Source organism: Cavia porcellus, unplaced genomic scaffold (assembly GCF_034190915.1).
Source record: "Cavia porcellus strain 051 isolate PalLab524CR breed Dunkin Hartley unplaced genomic scaffold, mCavPor4.1 scaffold_31, whole genome shotgun sequence".
NCBI lineage: Eukaryota > Metazoa > Chordata > Mammalia > Rodentia > Caviidae > Cavia > Cavia porcellus.
Window position 1 is genome coordinate 30,017,210 of NW_026947514.1, and position 18,075 is coordinate 30,035,284.

Below are 18,075 nucleotides of genomic sequence, written 5' to 3' on the forward strand. Positions count from 1 at the left end.
ATTTACCCGTAACATTATATATTATAATATACAGTGCTGCTACTTAAATACATCTCCTAATATGTATATAACATACAATTATTACTGTAAAACATTTGACAAATTTCATGTATTACCAAGCCAAAGAAATAAGTCACTGCAAAGAAAATATCTAACATTCAATGTTCAGTGTGAAATCATTACAATTAAATTTTTTTCTTCTGATGCTTTACTATAGATCTGGTTTAATCTCAATCCAATTTAGGTTACCTGACTGTAAAATATTTCCAGCAAGATTCCAAAGACCTTTAAACGTGCATATAGTTTCACAGCATTGTTTCAATACCAGGCATTAATTTCTGAAAGACTAAATATTTACATAATGAAACTTTGAAATCACTGCAGAAAGGTATTTGCACATTATTTCCTCACTTTCCAAAAAACAAAAGAAGAAAATGAAGCCAAAATAATGTTTTATTTATTAAGCTAATGGTAGAAATACAGTTCTTATTTTATTCTTCTTTTAACTTACAGACTACTTCTGTGCTAAAAGCATTTAATTAGGAAGGAGGAGAGGGGAAAAAAGGAAAGAGAAAGAGAAAATAGGAAACAAATTAATGAAGATAAAAGTTTTCCATCCACAGAACCAAAGCAGTAAAAACCAAAGCTGAGATCAGCTACTCAGAACACCTAGTTCCCTACTTGGCATCTCCCATCACTGTGTACTGCCTCTTAACCCAAGACAAGGTCAAACTAAGCTAGAATTTCCACTGCACATTCACCATTTAAGAGGCCAGAGTTCTACCAAATCAAATCACCAGTCTAGTGGAAATTTGTCTAAAGACTTTGTTAGCAATACTCAAAGAAAAGCAAACAAAATCAAAAAGCAATCTGCTCTTTTTAAAAAATTCTAGAGGTAAATATTTTAGAAATCTTTACCTGAAAAACAAGAACACAGTGAGTAGAATGAAATTTTAGCATGACAAATATAAGAAGTTAATTTAACAATAAGCATGAAAGTGGCCTGCATAGTATTTTTGGTTATTTAACTTAGCCATGCACTGTTGAGTTCCACCAATGTGTTAACAGTAGTCTTTGGTTAATATCATGGTGGTACCAATGACTGCTAGAGACAACAATGACCAGGGTAATGAGGCTCACTGGGAAATTCATGGGACACTTTAAGCTATTTATCCTCTCCATTCTTTTAGCTTTTCATCTATAAAATAAGCATGTTGACTAGAAAATCTATAGATACCGGGGCTAGGGATTTAGCTCAGGAGCATAAGTGCCTGCCTTGCAAGCACGTAGTCGTGAGTTCAATCCCCGGTACTGATAAAAAACCAAACAAACAAACAGAAAATCTATAGATACCAATATTCTAAATCTGTGACTAGAACCTCATTCTTATACACCTTGAGACATCTATAAAAAATCGAGAAATAAAAATCCAATTCAAAGCATCACCCTTTCCATGACTTTGCAATACATATGATACCTGGACACTAAAAGACACCAAATAGGTGCTTTTCAAACTTAGGTGCCAAATTCCCCTGAGATTCCTAAGAATCTTTTCAGACCTATTAAAAAAAATACTTGGAAGAAGGAGGTCATTTGAGGTATTTTTAGGAAGCATCCCTAAATGTTATGATGCACATCTAGATTCCGATATGATCACTCCACTGGGCAAGTCAAGGACCTGAGATCCTAGGGACCCAGGAATACAAAAAAGGTGAACAGGGCTGGGTGTTCCAATGAATACTTAAGGTTTGCTTTTAAATAGACCTTTAATGTGACCAATACATTTTTCATACATACCTCCTACCCAAAATGTGAATATGAAGGATGAAAAACTAAATTAGAAACTCTGTTCAAGTCAATAAATAAATCATGCCTCCGGAAAGTACAACTTCTCACAGTTAATAACATTAAAACATGAAAAGAAAATGAGGAGTGTTCTGAAAGGTATGGGCTAACAAAACCCATCACCACTTATACCACTTCAGGTTGCCACACTGAACAGCATTTCAAAGTCAAAACAACCATAGTTAACAATGTCTTATATATTTCAAAACAGCTAGAAGCAAGGAGTTTGAATGTTTTGCCACAAATAAATATTTGAGATGAAAGATATGCTAATTGCTGATCTGATCATCCCACAATGTGTACAAATATCAAAACATCATATTCCATCTTCTACATCTGTACAACTATTATGTGCCAAATGAAAATAAGAAATACAGCAGTCACAACAGTATGAACATAATCATCCCACTTATTACTCAGACGTTTACCCACACACTCCATTTTTCTAGATCTAGCTTTTAAAATGTTAGTATCCATGTCAATACAACAAAGCCCAAGCAAATATTTCATAATTGAAAATTTCTGTGACAAGAGAAAGACAACAAAAAAGGAAACACAATTTTCTAATATGTAAATTTTAGTTGTAGATATGCAAGCCAACATTTAATTTTGTGGCTACAACCTTGAATAAATGATCACACAAAAGGCCATCCACAGAAAATGCTTACAATTTTGTTTGCTTTCAAGATTTTCTCTTTACTTATATTTTGAAGGTAACATCCTACAGCAGGTAAATTCTTGGTCATAACCAAACAAGAAAAAGGAAAATTTGTGAATATCCACAGTTTGAACATAACCATAGTATATCTAGATTTCAAATGGTTCCCAGGCAGGGGCGCATTTGTAATCAATATATATTGTAATCATAATACATTGAACATATTCAATTAATTGTTTTTATAGCAATTAATATAGCCAACAACATAAACACACATAACTCCTACACAAATGTGTCACTAGCAGCAATTATATATTTTAGTCATTTCTCTAAACAATTATAACAATTGAAAAGTACATTCCTAAATTTTAAAAAAAAAGGGAGGGACCTACTACCCAAAAATAAAAATCATAAATTGTGGGAAGAAAGTATTTTCTTTTCAACATCATACCAAACATTCTAATAGAAAGGTGTTTAGATTGCTTGACCTTTATATTTCCTATTAACCTTTAACAATCCATGGATCTGTAACCCCTTGAATAATATAAAAATATGTATATTGTTTTCTTGTGCTTAACAAGGTAACTTGTGTAAGTGCACTTTGGTTGACTTATTAACAGAACCAACATTAACGTATAATTATTTTCTTCTTCAAATGTCACTTTCCCTGTAAGACCTAACAACAAAAGAAAAAGAACTATTTCATTATGGACCATGCTATGGACCAACTGGGATATACGATGCCTTGGTCACTTTATCTAAATAGACCTTTCTAGTAACCTACTGTCCTGGGCTTTTTTTCTCTTTTCTTTTTATAGTTAAGTTCATAGAAGTTAAATAAATAACTTAAGGTCACATTGGTAGAATGTAGTATAGTTAGAATTTTAATTCAGGCCTGACTCTAAAGCCCATGTTTCTGCTAGCCTGGCACAGAATCTCCCATCTTGGAATGAAGAAGATAATGATGAACAAATAAACTTCTATTATTATGTATGCTTCTCTAATTGCTTAACTTCTTTAATCTATTTTTTTATAATTTAATAAGTATCTCTCTGATAGATGGGTTATCCCCTTGCAAAGCAAAGAATTACAAATTTTATACTCAAAAAATAATGAGAATTCTGTTTTTGTGAAGAAAATAGAAAAACTCACTGCATTATATCCATCCAGGAATATGTATTTCAACACTGTCCATATCTTTAACATAGATCAAAAAAAAAAAAGAATTACAGAATGTACAGAACCCAAAGACAACTTAAATATTTATTGAAATGAATTAACTTTGTTATTTCCTTATTAATACATGGTATTATTAGGCTCAATTTTCACAAATATGTGAAGCATTATTTCCTCAAATTTAACATGCACAAGAATAAGTCAGTGCCATATTTCTTCCTCTTAAAATGTGTCCTCCTTCTATTTGAATTAATAATACAGATTTCTTTCTAGCATCCTAGGACAAACACTTAGTTATCTTTATCTTCCACTTGCCTCCTAATTCTCTATTCAGCCAGTTTTCAAGTCTCATCAGTCCTTCTCAATTCTGAATGGCAGTGCCCCAGTTAGACTGGTGTCTCCTTATGTTTTCCACAAACCAGAAACATCCTCCCAAGAGCCTCAAACCTATCTTGATAACAATCCATTTAGCACACAAGGGCATGGGTTCCAATCCCAAGAGATACTTACTTAGCAACTCTCAGCACTCAAGTTTTTCATGATTGAACTGCCTATAATCAACTCTCTAAAATCTGGTTCTTCCCCAAATTTTTATTATTTACTCTTTGTAACTTGTTTTATCCCCAAACCAAAGTTCCAGTTGCTGCTCACAGTCTCCAGTTCTGTGCCTTAGCTAAACATATCCCATTACCTGAAAATTTTCTTTCTCTTTGCTTTCCTACAAAGCAATTCTACACATACTTTAAAACCAAGTCCAAAGACCACTCCTCTTCAAGCCCATGTGACCCTCAGTGCTAGGAGAATGCATCTTGTCCTCTGAGATGATTGAATACTCTACTTGTGCCTCTGTTTTGGAAACTAACACTTAAACTATCACAATTATTTGTGTATTTTATGTTTCCTGCCAACTGTAAACATCTAATAGAGACATACCTCTATGTGTCTTACAGCATCTAGCCCATATCTTGTACATACTAGGAGTTGGAAGAACTTTCAATTTATAAATCTTACTTTATACCATGAAGAGCTTTATATCAAAGAACATATCTCCACCTGAATTTCTCAGGCAACTTTTGGGTTAAAAAGAAAAACTAAATGACATAAAACTTTTCAAGTGTTCAACACAAAGAATTCAAGTACGATAACTTCCTTGGATTTTAACATTAGATAATCAGAGGAGGTGAGAAGAAAATACTCATTTATCAATCAAGGCAGTCTGGACAGAAAACATTTTGTCTTGCTGTCAGCCATCTGTTTACCCTTCCCCAGGACACAGGCACACACAGCAGCAGCCTGCCCAGTGCCAACCAGCGGTCTTACTTTGCAGTAGACGATCATGTTGGGAGAACTCTCTTCTGGGTCAGCAGTTCCCACTGCTCGTTGATCCCCAGATCCTTGAGCCATCCTGCGTGTCTTCTTTCACACTGTAAAAAATAAATAAATAAGTTAAGGCACAAATATATTATATTATTTTTTAAAGATACAAAATGCAAAGAATGGTAGGTGCCATGAAAACAAAATATGATACTCATAAATTTAAGAGACTTTTTTAAAGTAAAGGGATGATTGTGACCTTACTATCACATATGTCCTTTCTAATCTCAAAGTTCTTTACTTTCAGCCTGATATGATATACCCTAAAAGTGATTATATATCAGATATACAGGTTGTGGGAAGGGGCAGGGTAACTAGGGATGTAACCCAGAGAATGTTGATCTATAGCTTCAGCCCCTTTTTAAAAAAAGATTTATTCGAGATAGGATCTTACTAAGCTGTCAGGGCTGGCCTCAAACTTATGTCCCTCCTACCTCAGCCTTCTAATCAGTGGGGATTAAAAAGATATACCGTCATGACTGGCTGAATAGAGGCCAATTTGAAATATCTCCTGAAAACAGATGAAGCCAGTCATTTTGAAGTTGATTTTTTTCTTACCAAAACTCATTTTCTGATTAATTCTATGCCTTAAAACATGAGTACTGGTCAGCACGCTTCAGACAAACTGAAACCGACAAAGAAAGAAACTGGGCCTCCTATATTTGCCTGTATGAAAGGAACAAAAAAATATGAGAAGAGGAGGCAACAAGAAAGGGTCCTCAGTCCCCAAGCCTGAGAACACTGATCCAGGAAAGGTAAGTGCAAAGGATAATGAGGACAGAAAACTGCAATATCAGGCATGGCACCAATAGACATAAAGTGATACCTTTGGGACCTCATAGACAAGTTCAAAAGTGAAGTATTTAACCAAGTAAAGCAAGAAAAAATAGAATAATTAAAGAAATGCTAAACACCTCCCTAGAAAAAACAAAAGGTAGAATGGAAGAACAAAAAAAGGTGGGGGAAGAATTGTTTCATGGAGAAAATAGAGAAAGCATAGAATACATGAAGCAGGTTCAAAGAGATTACCAGGAAACTAAAAACTTTATTGAAACTGGCATAACAGCTTGAAAAAAAACTAAGGGTAGATTATCTGGAGGACAGGTTTGTAATGTGGGAACATGAAAGGAAAAACTTCTTAAAAATAACAAGGAAACAAGCAGTAACAATACAAAGGCTAGACGATGACAAGAGGATAAAGAATGTAAAAGAAGAAGCAGGGGTACAAACAAAGGAACTGCAAAGGCTATTCACAGAAATAATTAAGGATAACTTTCCAAACATAGGAAAAGGAAAAGATGCTCAGATGTATGAGGCATACAGAACTCCAGCCACCTACAATCAAAACAGAACTACACCTAGGCATATAATAATCAAGATTCCAGAAATACAATATAAGAACAGAATATTAAAAGATGTCAGAGACAAGAAACAGATCACTTACAAGGGAACACTCATCAGAATTACAGCAGAATTCTCAGCACAAACCATCAAATCTCAAAGAGTGTGGGTCGAAATAATCCACACCTTGAAAGACAATAACCTCCAGCCAAGATTGATATATCCTGCACAACTGTCCCTAGAAATTAATAGAGAAACAAGGTGCTTCCAAGATAAAGAGGAACTGGGGGAGTTCTCAACCATCAATCCAACTCTACAAAGAATACTGCAGGACATTCTAAAGAGAGAGAAAAGTACCAGGATTTCAGAAACAGCGGCAGAGAGGCCACAATGAATGGAGCAGAAAGTAAAATGAAGAAGACAAACAGATAACTAATGACAGAAAAAGAGCACAACAGAAATGAGGCAAAGAAGGTTGGATATAATTTCTAATATAGATGGCCTAGATACACTAACTTAAGGGGAAAAAAGAGAGAATCGCAGGCAGAGTGGATCAAGAGGTAGGATCCACCAAGAAGCTCTTTATAGTAAATATAATTAGCCTAAAGAAGGTTATATGAACCAAAATCAAATATGAGAAAATGGAACTCAATGTGATAGGGAACCAGAGAGTAATAGGGGTAGCTGGACCAGTATTTATGGATAGGTTGAACAGACAGGCTTTAATAACTGAAGAAATATAACTAGAAATCCAGCCCAGGAGTGAGAAAGTCCAGAAGCACTGAGGTAAATAGCAGGTTGCCCCTCCAATACAAAACTGGGAGTATTTGGAAGACCCAAAAATATACACTTCATTCTGGGGGAGTAAAGGGGAGGAATAGTCTTTAAAAAAAACAGCAGAAGATATAGCTAATAGTTAATCAGGAACTAAAACCCCTATTACTCGCACCACTCTTCTTGGTTGGAACTTGTTCCATCCTAGTTTGTATACAAGCACTAGATCTGAGGGCACAGACAGCTGTCCCAAGATATCAGGACATAGCACAGTGGTCATCTTTAATTTCTCAATTAACTCAATCAGGATCCCTCTGTGACTTATACTGTTGTATCATGACTGATCTTAGTTAAATCTGACTTGTTTGATTGCTGCTTATTATTGACAGATTTTATTCAAAGCTGTTAGGTTGCTGGTATCAAGTTGAGGAGTATAGACAACTATACTGAAAATGACAATGATTCACCACAATATCCATTCTGATTTGATTACTACCTGTTTTTGTAGCTCTACACTATCTACAAAATTGTATTTCTGTTAATTCTGTTACGTACCAATATGTTCAATTATATTTTACCTGATGATATAGCCAATTCTGTTGATGATAACAAGAAACAGCTCAGTGACCATGGTAGAACTCCTTATACAACAGTTTTATATGTCTTTTTGGTTTTATGTGTCTATAGGAAAATGTTTAGTTCTATCCTGCTTTGTTCTGTTTCTCCCTCTAATATAGAAAGGATAGAAATACATGTTAAGTAAGACTCATGCTTGAGTAAAACCTATAAAGTTTATGAGAACTGATCTTATGACACATGATGAAATGAGCAAATACTTTGAAGGAAAGCAAGGAGCACTGCAGTACCCAGTGCTGATTCTGGAGTGTTATGATGTGAAATCCAGCAATATAATTAATCTTTGTTCAGAAGGATTTTAATCTAATAAGTTTTGTTAGGTCTCAACATAAATGAAGATATGGATATATGTGTACATGTCTAAGTGTATAGGATTGATAGCCATATTACTTAGTTTTTGTTGGATAGTTGAACAGAACTGTTTGCAGTCTCCCTGGTTGAATTTCCATTTATACGTTCCACTTTTGTATCTTGAATAACTATTTGTGGGTGGACAATATATATACATCAACTAGTGATTTATTACTGTTTATTTCTTTTCTTTGAAAGTATGTTCTATTTCTGCCCATTTTCTGTTTTGTTTTGTCTTTCTTTAAATAATAATAAAAAAGAGTACTTATTTACAAAAATTCAAATTGAGATCACAATGAAACACTACTTCATACTCAATAAAATAAAAGTTCATATAACAAGTACTGGCAAGGACCTGGGGAAATGAGAACCCTTGAACACTGTTGGTAAGAATGTAAAATGGTCTGTCACCATTAAATGCAGTTTAGGTTCTCAAAATTTAAATATAGAATTATCTAGCAATTCCACTTGGTATATATACAAAAAAAAAGAAAATGAATATTCAATACTTGTACTTGAATGTTCATGCCATTATTCATAATAGCCAAAAGGTACAAACAACCTAGATGTCCATCAAGAAATGAATGAATAAATAAAACACATATATCCATACAGTGGAATATTATTCATCTATAAAAAGAAATGAAGTTCTGTTATATCCTTTGCGAATGGATCTTGAAAAATACTAAGTAAATGAGCTAAACAGAAAAAGTCATACATGTGAGTATATTTACAGGTAAACTGATAAAGATAAAACTGATCGATAGTTGCCAAGGGTTAGGGGCAGAGGTAATGGGATAACTGCTTAACAGATATGAGATCTCCTTCAAGGATGATGAAAATATTTTGGAACTAGACAGAGATGAGGGTAGTAGAATATTATGAATGCATTAGACACCGATGAGTTATATACTTGAAAATGGTTAATTTTATTTTAAGTGCACTTTACCTCAATTTTAAAAAATGAATGTATTCAGTTTGGTCTTTTTAAAGCCTGCAAAGATACAAGTGAGGAAATGGCAGGCAGAGAGAAGTAATGAGGCAAGTTCAGTTCTTGGTGTTACATTATACTTTCTGAGTAACTTTGAGAAAGTTAAATAACCTGTTGGGTTCACTTTTTTAATTTCCCTCTCAAATGAACGTACCGAACATCTGCTAGATGCTCAGATCTAGGCCAAAACATCTTCCCCTACATTTACTCTCATCATAAAATATGAATTCTACAGAGTACCACCCAAATAAGGGTCTAATAAGAAAGTGAGAAAGTATACTATAAAGCCATAGAAGTCCTTTACAAATGTGATCACTAATCTAAGAGCCAGGCTCTGTTACGTGCAAGAAATTTCCAGGCTTTCATCAAAGAAACTTCTATAAATACCATATTTAACCAAAAAAAGCCATTCAATTCAAAATAAAAACTCTATAATAAAATAAGTTAGTACAGAAGTTATTCCATAAAAGCAGATTTGGTTGGAAGTTGACGGAGAGACAGGAATTTGTGATTTATGCCAAGAATGTAATTGTTCAAAATGTCCTATTTGAATGATGTGCCAGCATTCATCATTTATGAATTAGAATATATTTTAAAATTAGATTACATGAAGAGATAAAGAGAATCATTCTATTACTTCTCTCTGTTACATCAGTGTTCTGTGAATAGAGGACTACATGAAAACATTGTTATTCTAATCAGCGGTTTTTGAAGTCAAAGGAACAACACAATTTCATTTCTAAACAACTATTCAGCTGCCTACTGCTCTAATATAGAATATGGCAGAGCATGAAAAACAAAAATTGAGTCTATTTAGGTATGCTCGCTTTCTATGTAACAGAGCACTTTTGGGTTTCCATTTTGCTTTATTTTTAAATGAACACTTTCACCTTAATGAGCGTATTATCTTTCACCTAGAAAACTGTGTTATAATAGCAAGGCTGGAAACGACCTACAAACTAATGTCTCAGACCTCTTCTTGTCTTTCCCCAACTACCCTCTCCCACCAACAGAATCTTTTCTGTGAGTTAAAACAGAATGATGTTCCAGGACTGGACTGGAAACTGCTAAGTGAATGCAGATAGTCTATGTTAAGAATTTTAGTGAGCTTCGTATTCACTAAAAAAAAGCTTCTATTTTTGATTGCTCTATCAACTCCTTTTGAAACTCAGATAAGCCATTTAATTTTTCTGTGTCTAGAAAGAACGGTTTCTTAGACAATAATATAGTTACCTTCTAGCTAGTATGTCAACACATGTTAGCAAGAACTAAATATGAAACCTGTGTAGGTTAGAATTTCCTAATTACATTCAGTGACGATAATGCTCATGAAATTAAAGAGCCAGATTTTCACTCATTACAGTGTACTGTAAAATATGTCTTACACATGAAGCACAACACAAATAAATAGGAATTGTTAAAACCCAATTGCAGAGAAAAGCAGAAATCTTTTTGCTTTATGTATATGTAATATGTATATATACTCAGAGTAAATAATCCAGTGACTTTTAGTATAATATTTAAAGGATATAAATATTTTTCTGAAAATATAACTGTACTTTGATGGAAAGAATGCATTTTTTAAAGGAGAATAAAACAAACCAAAACAAAATAGAGCAGCGTAAAACAATGCAAATAACACAGGATTTCAGAAAAGGACAGCAGGAAATCAATAGTGGCTACCATAATGTCTCTTGTTTTCTTAAAAAAACACTCCATTTTAATATTATTTTTCTATAATGACACAGTTAGTAAAAGAAGAAAAGCAAAAAATGTACTAAGAACCTACATTCCACAGAATCCTAAAAGAGACAATAGAGCTCTGTGTTTTCAAGGTGGCCTCTGTCATCACATAGATTCACATCTGAATCCAGACTCTAAATTAACAGCTTTGTGATCCGGAGCAAGTTACTTCACTTCTGTGAGCCTGTTTCTTTTATCTGTCATAAATGACAGTCCCAGCATAGTAGAAAAGCCTTCTGGATTGGATGACCAGACTCCCCTGCTCTGCAACTATCTAGGAAACCAAATCAAGCCACATTCTTTTTGGACCTCAGTTGTACATTAGCAGTAAAAAACCAGCCTCCTTAGAGTTCTCCTGGAGTTGAGCCAGAACCATAGAACTTCAAATTTCTAATTTTCCTTCAAAAAACTGCCTGCCAGAACATCCGTGCCTCCTCTCTTTTATCCTTGTCACCTAAAGGCTAGCCCTCTTCCTCCATCCGTGATTATTCTTGGGGCTAAACTTCTCAAAAGAGTCACAAAAAAGTGCTGAGACAGAGCACGTCCCTGTCTGGCTCAGCACCCCTCTACATAAAACAACTCATGTCACACCACTGCTCACCTTTAGGTTCCAGGGACACAACCTGTTTTCTTTGGGCAAATATACTGTGCTTTTGGGTCTGGGAATATGCAGACAAGGTGATGTAGAAGCTTGCCTTAAGATGTTCAGAGCTCAGGAGGGGTGGCAGATGTGTCCACAAAACAGAAAATGGAAATGTGCAAGTGCTCAATTCTGATGGTCCAGAATAGGAGGAGGTAACAACTGATACAGAAGCAGAAAGAAGACCAGGACGTGGGGGAAGACAGGGTGTTCCATGCCAGCCTAGAGGATAGCACACAATCAGTCATGGACATTTAAGCCTCAGAATTGGCTCAGCTGTGCTAGTTGTCCAAGAGGACAAAAAAAAAAAAAATGATCTGATCTCAAAGAATTTAAATGGAAAATGGCCCAAGTGCAGAGAGTAAGATGACAAGCATTCACACACACCTGCTTTCAGGACATGCAGTGTATATAGGGTGAGGAATTTTCTGTTCTAGAAAGTTCTGCATGGACAGGTGGCTTCCCCATTGGGTTCATCACTCTATCTCTGGCACCTAGAACAGAGCCTGGCACAGAGAAAGCACCCAAATATTTTGAATGAATGATAGAACTGATAAGATTCTACCAGGTATTGGTCAGTTTTCCCCCTTGTTAGAACAAAAATAACCAACACCTACAATTTACAGGGGAGGTTTATTTGGATCACATTTTCAAAGGTTTCAGTTCATGGCTCATTGTTTCCAATCAGAAACATCATGGCAGAAGGGCGTGATAAAACAGAGATGCTTAGTTCACCACAGCCAGAAGCAAAACACAGGAGAACACCAAGGAGAGACAGGGAACACCCCAGAGACCCACCGCCTCCAACTGAGGCCCACCTCCCAAAAACATAGTCAGCTATGACCATTAGTAGAGTAATGCATTGATAAGTATAGCACCCCTATGATCTAATCACATTCCCAGGTGTCTCTTAATCCAGTCAGATTGATAGTTGAACTTAAGTATCAGACACGAAGATATGCTCTGCTCACCCTTAGATTCCAGGGACTTTTCAGTATTCAGCTGTATCAGGTAAACTGTACAACAATCCAAGACTTAGGCATGGAATCACACACAAAAATTTTCCAGGGTTTATTGATAGGGTCCAGCCCTGAACTCAGGAATCCACCTCTGGAATTCAAGAGGTGGGTTCTGCTCTGACTATCTAGGAAAACAAATCAAGCCACACTTTACTTAGGTTGATAAGTAAAAAGAACTATGCAGGAATGGTAGAAAAGAAGGGAAGACTTTGTGAATAATAGAACAATTGAATGTCTGTGACACAAATTGATTAGCAAATCTTTTGAAAGTTAAGACTGTACCTGCAATTTACTTAAAGTTCTCATGTTGTATGATGCCTGCTGTTTTCTTGATATTATCAGTCCCTTTGGAGAAAGTCCTAGAATCCACCAGAAAAACACAGTGCTGAGCAGAATTAGAAGGAAAGACCTTGACATGTACTACAGATTCGCCACCACTGACCCATGGCAAACTTCTAGCTCTTCAGTTGAAAGATAAAAAGCTTCTCTATGCAGGGCTAATTATGAAGAGGGAATAGAACAAGTCATGGAAATACCCTAGCACAAGATGACTGTAGAAACTGATGGTTATCTTGTTCTAGGTCCATGTGTGATGGAGTGAAATTTCCAGGCCACCTGCATCAGAATCCAAGAGAAGCCAATCCCCCACCATACAGATTTTCTGACTCTGTACATCTGAAAGGGAACCTTCAGCAATATAACAACCTCCTGTAGTGATCCTGATGCAGATCCAAGAGAAAGACAACTATAATTACACTACAGTGTCACAAAAATCATCATCACATGCAGTTAAAATTCTTAAAATCAGGCCTGCCATTCTTAGTGTCCAACCCTCAAAGCCTAGCCAAAAAAATGTCATGTAGGAGAAATAATCAAACTCTGACTATAATATGGCCTGAATATTTATGCATTTCCTTTCCTTCACATTATATCAAATTCATATTGGCCTCAGACCATTAAAACCAATGGATTTTTTGACATACTTCAATGTTAAGCACTCCAGAAAAAAATGTACAAGATGTATGCTAACTCAGTAATACAAGCTTGTTTATATACTTCTAATCTGACTGAGTGGGCAGAAACCTCTGGGGAAAAAAGCAGGAACAACAGCTCTAAAGAACAAATAACTCTTTCTGTTATAGCAGAGTCTGCCAATTTGACGTTTTTTATATATTCAAGTTCAAATGCCCAATGACAGATCACGTATCTGTTACACACAATACACCAAAGAAGCTCTTAAAGGAAGGCATTAGCATTCAAGCCCTGAAGGCCAATTTTGGTGGCCCTGGAAATGTTTGGGATAAAATTGCCTGATCATTTTAGGATTTCAATTAGAGTTCAAATGGTTCCCAAAAGTAGGCCCAGGGCCCTGAACCAGAATAGCAGCCTCAGAATAACCTGAGGGAAAATCTAAATATAAAAATTCCTGGTTACCATGCTCCAGAAATTCCGATCCAGAAAGGCCTAGGGCAGTCCCTGGAGATTTACCGCCTCCCTTCTCCCCAGGTGGTTTGGAAATCACTGACCTGATTCAACTCACCTGATCCCTTTACCGCATCCCATGTCATCTAAGGTTTGTTGGGCAGACCCACCAAGGTGGCCTTCTTTAGCTTCCCTTGTATTAAGGCAGAAACTCAACATATTGGACAAAGCAAGGATCATAGGATCACCGAACTAGCTGTCAATCCTGGCTACGTCGTTTAAGGACTATGTGACCGTGAGCAGCATAGTTAATCCCTCTGAACCTTGATTTGCTCATATATAAGATAGAATAAACCACACTGCAGCAGTGGTCCCTCACCTTGCCTACTCATTACAATCACCTGAGCAGCTTAGAGAGCAACTATAGCAGGGGCATCGGGGGTATTATTCCTGCTCGACAGATGAGAAAGTTGAAACACAATAGCACAGGAAATTTGCCCAAAATAGTACAACTGGCCAAAACACTGAAAATTCACACTCAGGACTAAATCCAACGCTCACAGTCTTTCCAACACATCAGTCTTAGTCTCCAGTGAAATTGCAGCAACTATTTAGCACAAAACCTAGTACTTTATAAATCCTCAACTAATCCTTATTTCCTTCATTCTACTGCCTAGTTTAACAGTCAAGTTAACTTCTCTATATCAATGTAACCTTAAGACACATAAATACAATCTTAAGTTGCCACAGGCTCATCACTACCTAAACAAATTAGTCTACCAAAACTTCTTATGAAGAAAAAGATCTTGCATTCCCTATAGTGAGCAAAGATCCCAAAAACTAGACAAAGCGAGACAAGCAGAAAGCTCAATAGATAACAGGACATGACTGCCCCGGTCCTGAAATTGAAGTCACTGCAGTTGCTGCTGGAAATCCAGGTCCCCCCAGACATCCTCCTCTAAGACTGTGCTGTCCATACTGCTCTGGACCTCACCAGCCCTGCCCACCCCTACAACCTATTCCCCCCCCCCTTAAATTGTTCTACGAGCTCTCTGAACTTTGACTTTGTGTGACCTTAATGGACATGTTCCTTCCTGTATGGACATCCCTTCCCCTGAAGTCCAGTTTTCTACACCCCCATATATCTCAAGACCAAGAAGTAAGGGCAGCATTCTCTTGGCTCTCCTTTGCTGCCTGAAATGACATTCCTCTCTTCTTTGTATGTAAATCCTGCTCTAGTGACACTCAAGACTCTCTAGCTATGCCACTTTCTACCTATCCTCGTTACTGCTGTCCCTCTCCCTCCTACTTAAATCTTTTCATCACCTGAAAACTCCAACATCTAGCTCTCAAAGGTTTTCTTCTCCATCCCTAGTACCTTCATCATTGCCAGTGACTTAACATCACACTCAAAGACCTACCGGAAATGCTGATTATCAGTTCCTTTATTTTCTTGCCTGAATCTGTTTCCTCCTCTCCCACCATCTCACGTGGCCACATCCTGAACCTTGTCATCACCAATGAGTGTTCTACCACAAATCCCAAGACGAGAATCTCCATTCTATCACCTCCCCTCTTCCCTTTCACTTACTCTACAGTCATTGCCAACAGTCTTCAAACTCAGATGTTCAATTCATGGAACTGTAGGGAAAAACAAAAACCAAATGGCTGCACTATGGTTTGGGATGAAGGTGTGATTTCCAGTGGACATTAAGTCCAAGTCAGCAAGATTTTGGCACAGGCACACCCTGTGAGTCTCAATGTAAATAACTAATATAACAAAGGCTGACTAAGGCACATGGCCACTGTTGTGTAAATTTAGCTGGACTAGCAGTTTAGGAGCCTGAGGACTTCCAGGCAGGCACAGCTAGGCTGAGCAGCTGAGAAAAGGGAATGTTCAGACATTTCTGTGACTCCATGTCTCTTTTCTTTGGGCTGCCTGAATCTCAAGTGAGCCTCCTCAGTCTGGGCTGGTGACAAGAGAGGAACCTACACTGATTTTCCCTGTACATTGCTACTCCTCACTGTGCCTTTTTTTTTTTTTTAACTCATTGGTTCCATGGTCATGAATGTCTTGCAAATATCCTCTACTCCTGCACCTCCTTCTTGGGACACACAGTCTGGCAAAACTCTGTAACTGATAAAACCCAAATGCCTACCAACTTCAAGTTCACATACAAACAGATGAACACTTTGGGGTGGAGAGGAAATCACACCAACTTGTCTTGCTCCATTTTAAATTCATGACAGCTTTAAATGAGTAGGCAACATTACCCAGCAAACCTGAAAAGTTTTCCTCTCAACTGGGTTTTCCCTCTTTCTTAATTGGCTATTTGGTCTTCTTGCCCAAACTCAACACTTAGTCACAGCTGATGGACTTATTTCAAAATTCCCTAAAGTGATGGAAGTCAGAAAAAGACAAGTCCCTAATCTTCAGATATGTCCTTCAGAATCACCATGTTCCTTATCTTCTTTTCTCTCACAGGGGAAAGTGTTCCTGCATTTCCCAAAGAGAAGTCCTTCCAATTTTTTCTTAAAGATGACTTTATATTGCCGCTCACTTATACCCCACAAGCATACAAACAGGGCTCCAGGATAGCCGTCAGTCACAGCTAAAATTCCTCCCAGACACAAACTTCCTACAGAGGAGAACTTAGGGAAACTTAAAGTCAAAAGAAGAGATAAAAACAAAGATGATAGCAGAATTTAGACCTTCTAGCAACTACAACTACAGCAAATATTAACAGCAACTTCTTGCCAGACTCAATAAAATCGCACGCTAAAGGTCTATTCAACCAAATCCCTATGACATAGCACATCACGTATGGCTTTCAACAAAAGCCTGCACTCATGCTAAGAGGCACGGAAAAAGACATTCAGAAGAGAAGCATTCAAAGCAGCATCGGATATAGCCCAATGGTGGAATCACCTATACTATTAACAGAAAAAAATGTATATAACTATAATTTAAAATGTTAAGAGTTCTAATACAAACATAAATGGAAATGAAACTGGAGAGATAGGAATTATTTTCGCAAAAATATTTTTAAAGGTAAATATAAAAATCAAAACATTGTAACAAATTAAAAAATACTTTCTGTGTGCTTATCAGATACTCAAAATGCCCAAGACACAATCAGTGATCTTAAAGGTCAGTTGAAGACCCTCAAATTAAACAAGTGAAAATTAAGGAAAAACAAGGCATTCAAGAACAAAACAATATCAAAAGGTGAAAGCTAAGTGCAATCAGAACTCCAGGAGAAGAAAGAAAAAGAAGTAGAGGAAATACTTGGAGCAATAATGATGGAGCTTTCCAAAATTAATGACAAATGACAAACTGCAGAAGAGGAAGATCAGAAAACACTAATCAGAATAAATATCCCAAAAAAGGAAAACTATGCTTATACACATCACATTCAAACTACAGAATGCCCAAGACAAAGAGAATATTCTGAAAGAAGCCATTATCAACATTATCAACGTGGTTATTAGAAAGATGCAAATTAAAACAATGCTGAAATTCCCCCTCACTACAAAAAGAATGGCTCTCATAAAGAAATCAACCAGTAACAAATGGAGGGGATGCAGAAGGGGAAAACCCTTCTCCACTGTTGGTGGGCGTGCAGATTGGTGCAACCACTGTGGAAATCAGTAAGGAGATTTCTCAGAAAACTAGGATTAGAGGTCCCATTTGACCCAGCTATTCTCCTTCTGGGTATTTTCCTGGAAGAATTAAAAACATCATACCATAGAACGATACGTGCACCTATGTCTTTTGCAACACAGTTTGTAACAGCTAATCACAGAAACAAATCAAATGGCCATCAAAAAGGAAAAGACAAAGATGTGTTTTTTTCTGTGATGGAGTACTACTCAGCCATAAAGAAGGATAAATTTGAGGCATTTCTAGGTAAATGGATGCAACTTGAAACCATACTCTTAAATGAAATAAATTGAACTCACATGTGTAAACACAGTATTATTTCCCTGGTGTGAGAAACTGAAAGAATAAATAAGGACCAAAACATACAAGATACTGTGACATGGGAAGCAATTGTTCAAAAGGAAAGAACTGGTGGGAGGTGGGGGAAGTAAGGACAAGGAA

General features: G+C 36.6%; 1 protein-coding gene across 11 annotated transcripts in view; it reads right to left on the reverse strand.

The window, feature by feature from the left end:
* Nucleotides 1-18,075, reverse strand: part of Rgs6 (regulator of G protein signaling 6) — a 613,466-nt gene that overhangs the window by 577,538 nt on the left and 17,853 nt on the right. For 6 of the 11 annotated variants that reach the window (XM_063241035.1, XM_063241040.1, XM_063241039.1 and 3 more), the window contains exons 2-3: nucleotides 5,000-5,103; nucleotides 3,656-3,700 (exon numbers count right to left, since the gene is read on the reverse strand). In XM_063241035.1, the coding sequence (XP_063097105.1) occupies nucleotides 3,656-3,700; nucleotides 5,000-5,083 (129 nt within the window). In that variant the 5' untranslated portion in view covers nucleotides 5,084-5,103. Of the gene's footprint in view, nucleotides 1-3,655; nucleotides 3,701-4,999; nucleotides 5,104-18,075 lie in introns of those variants that run through there. The other 5 variants (XM_063241036.1, XM_013155229.3, XM_063241037.1 and 2 more) reach the window with 1 other exon arrangement.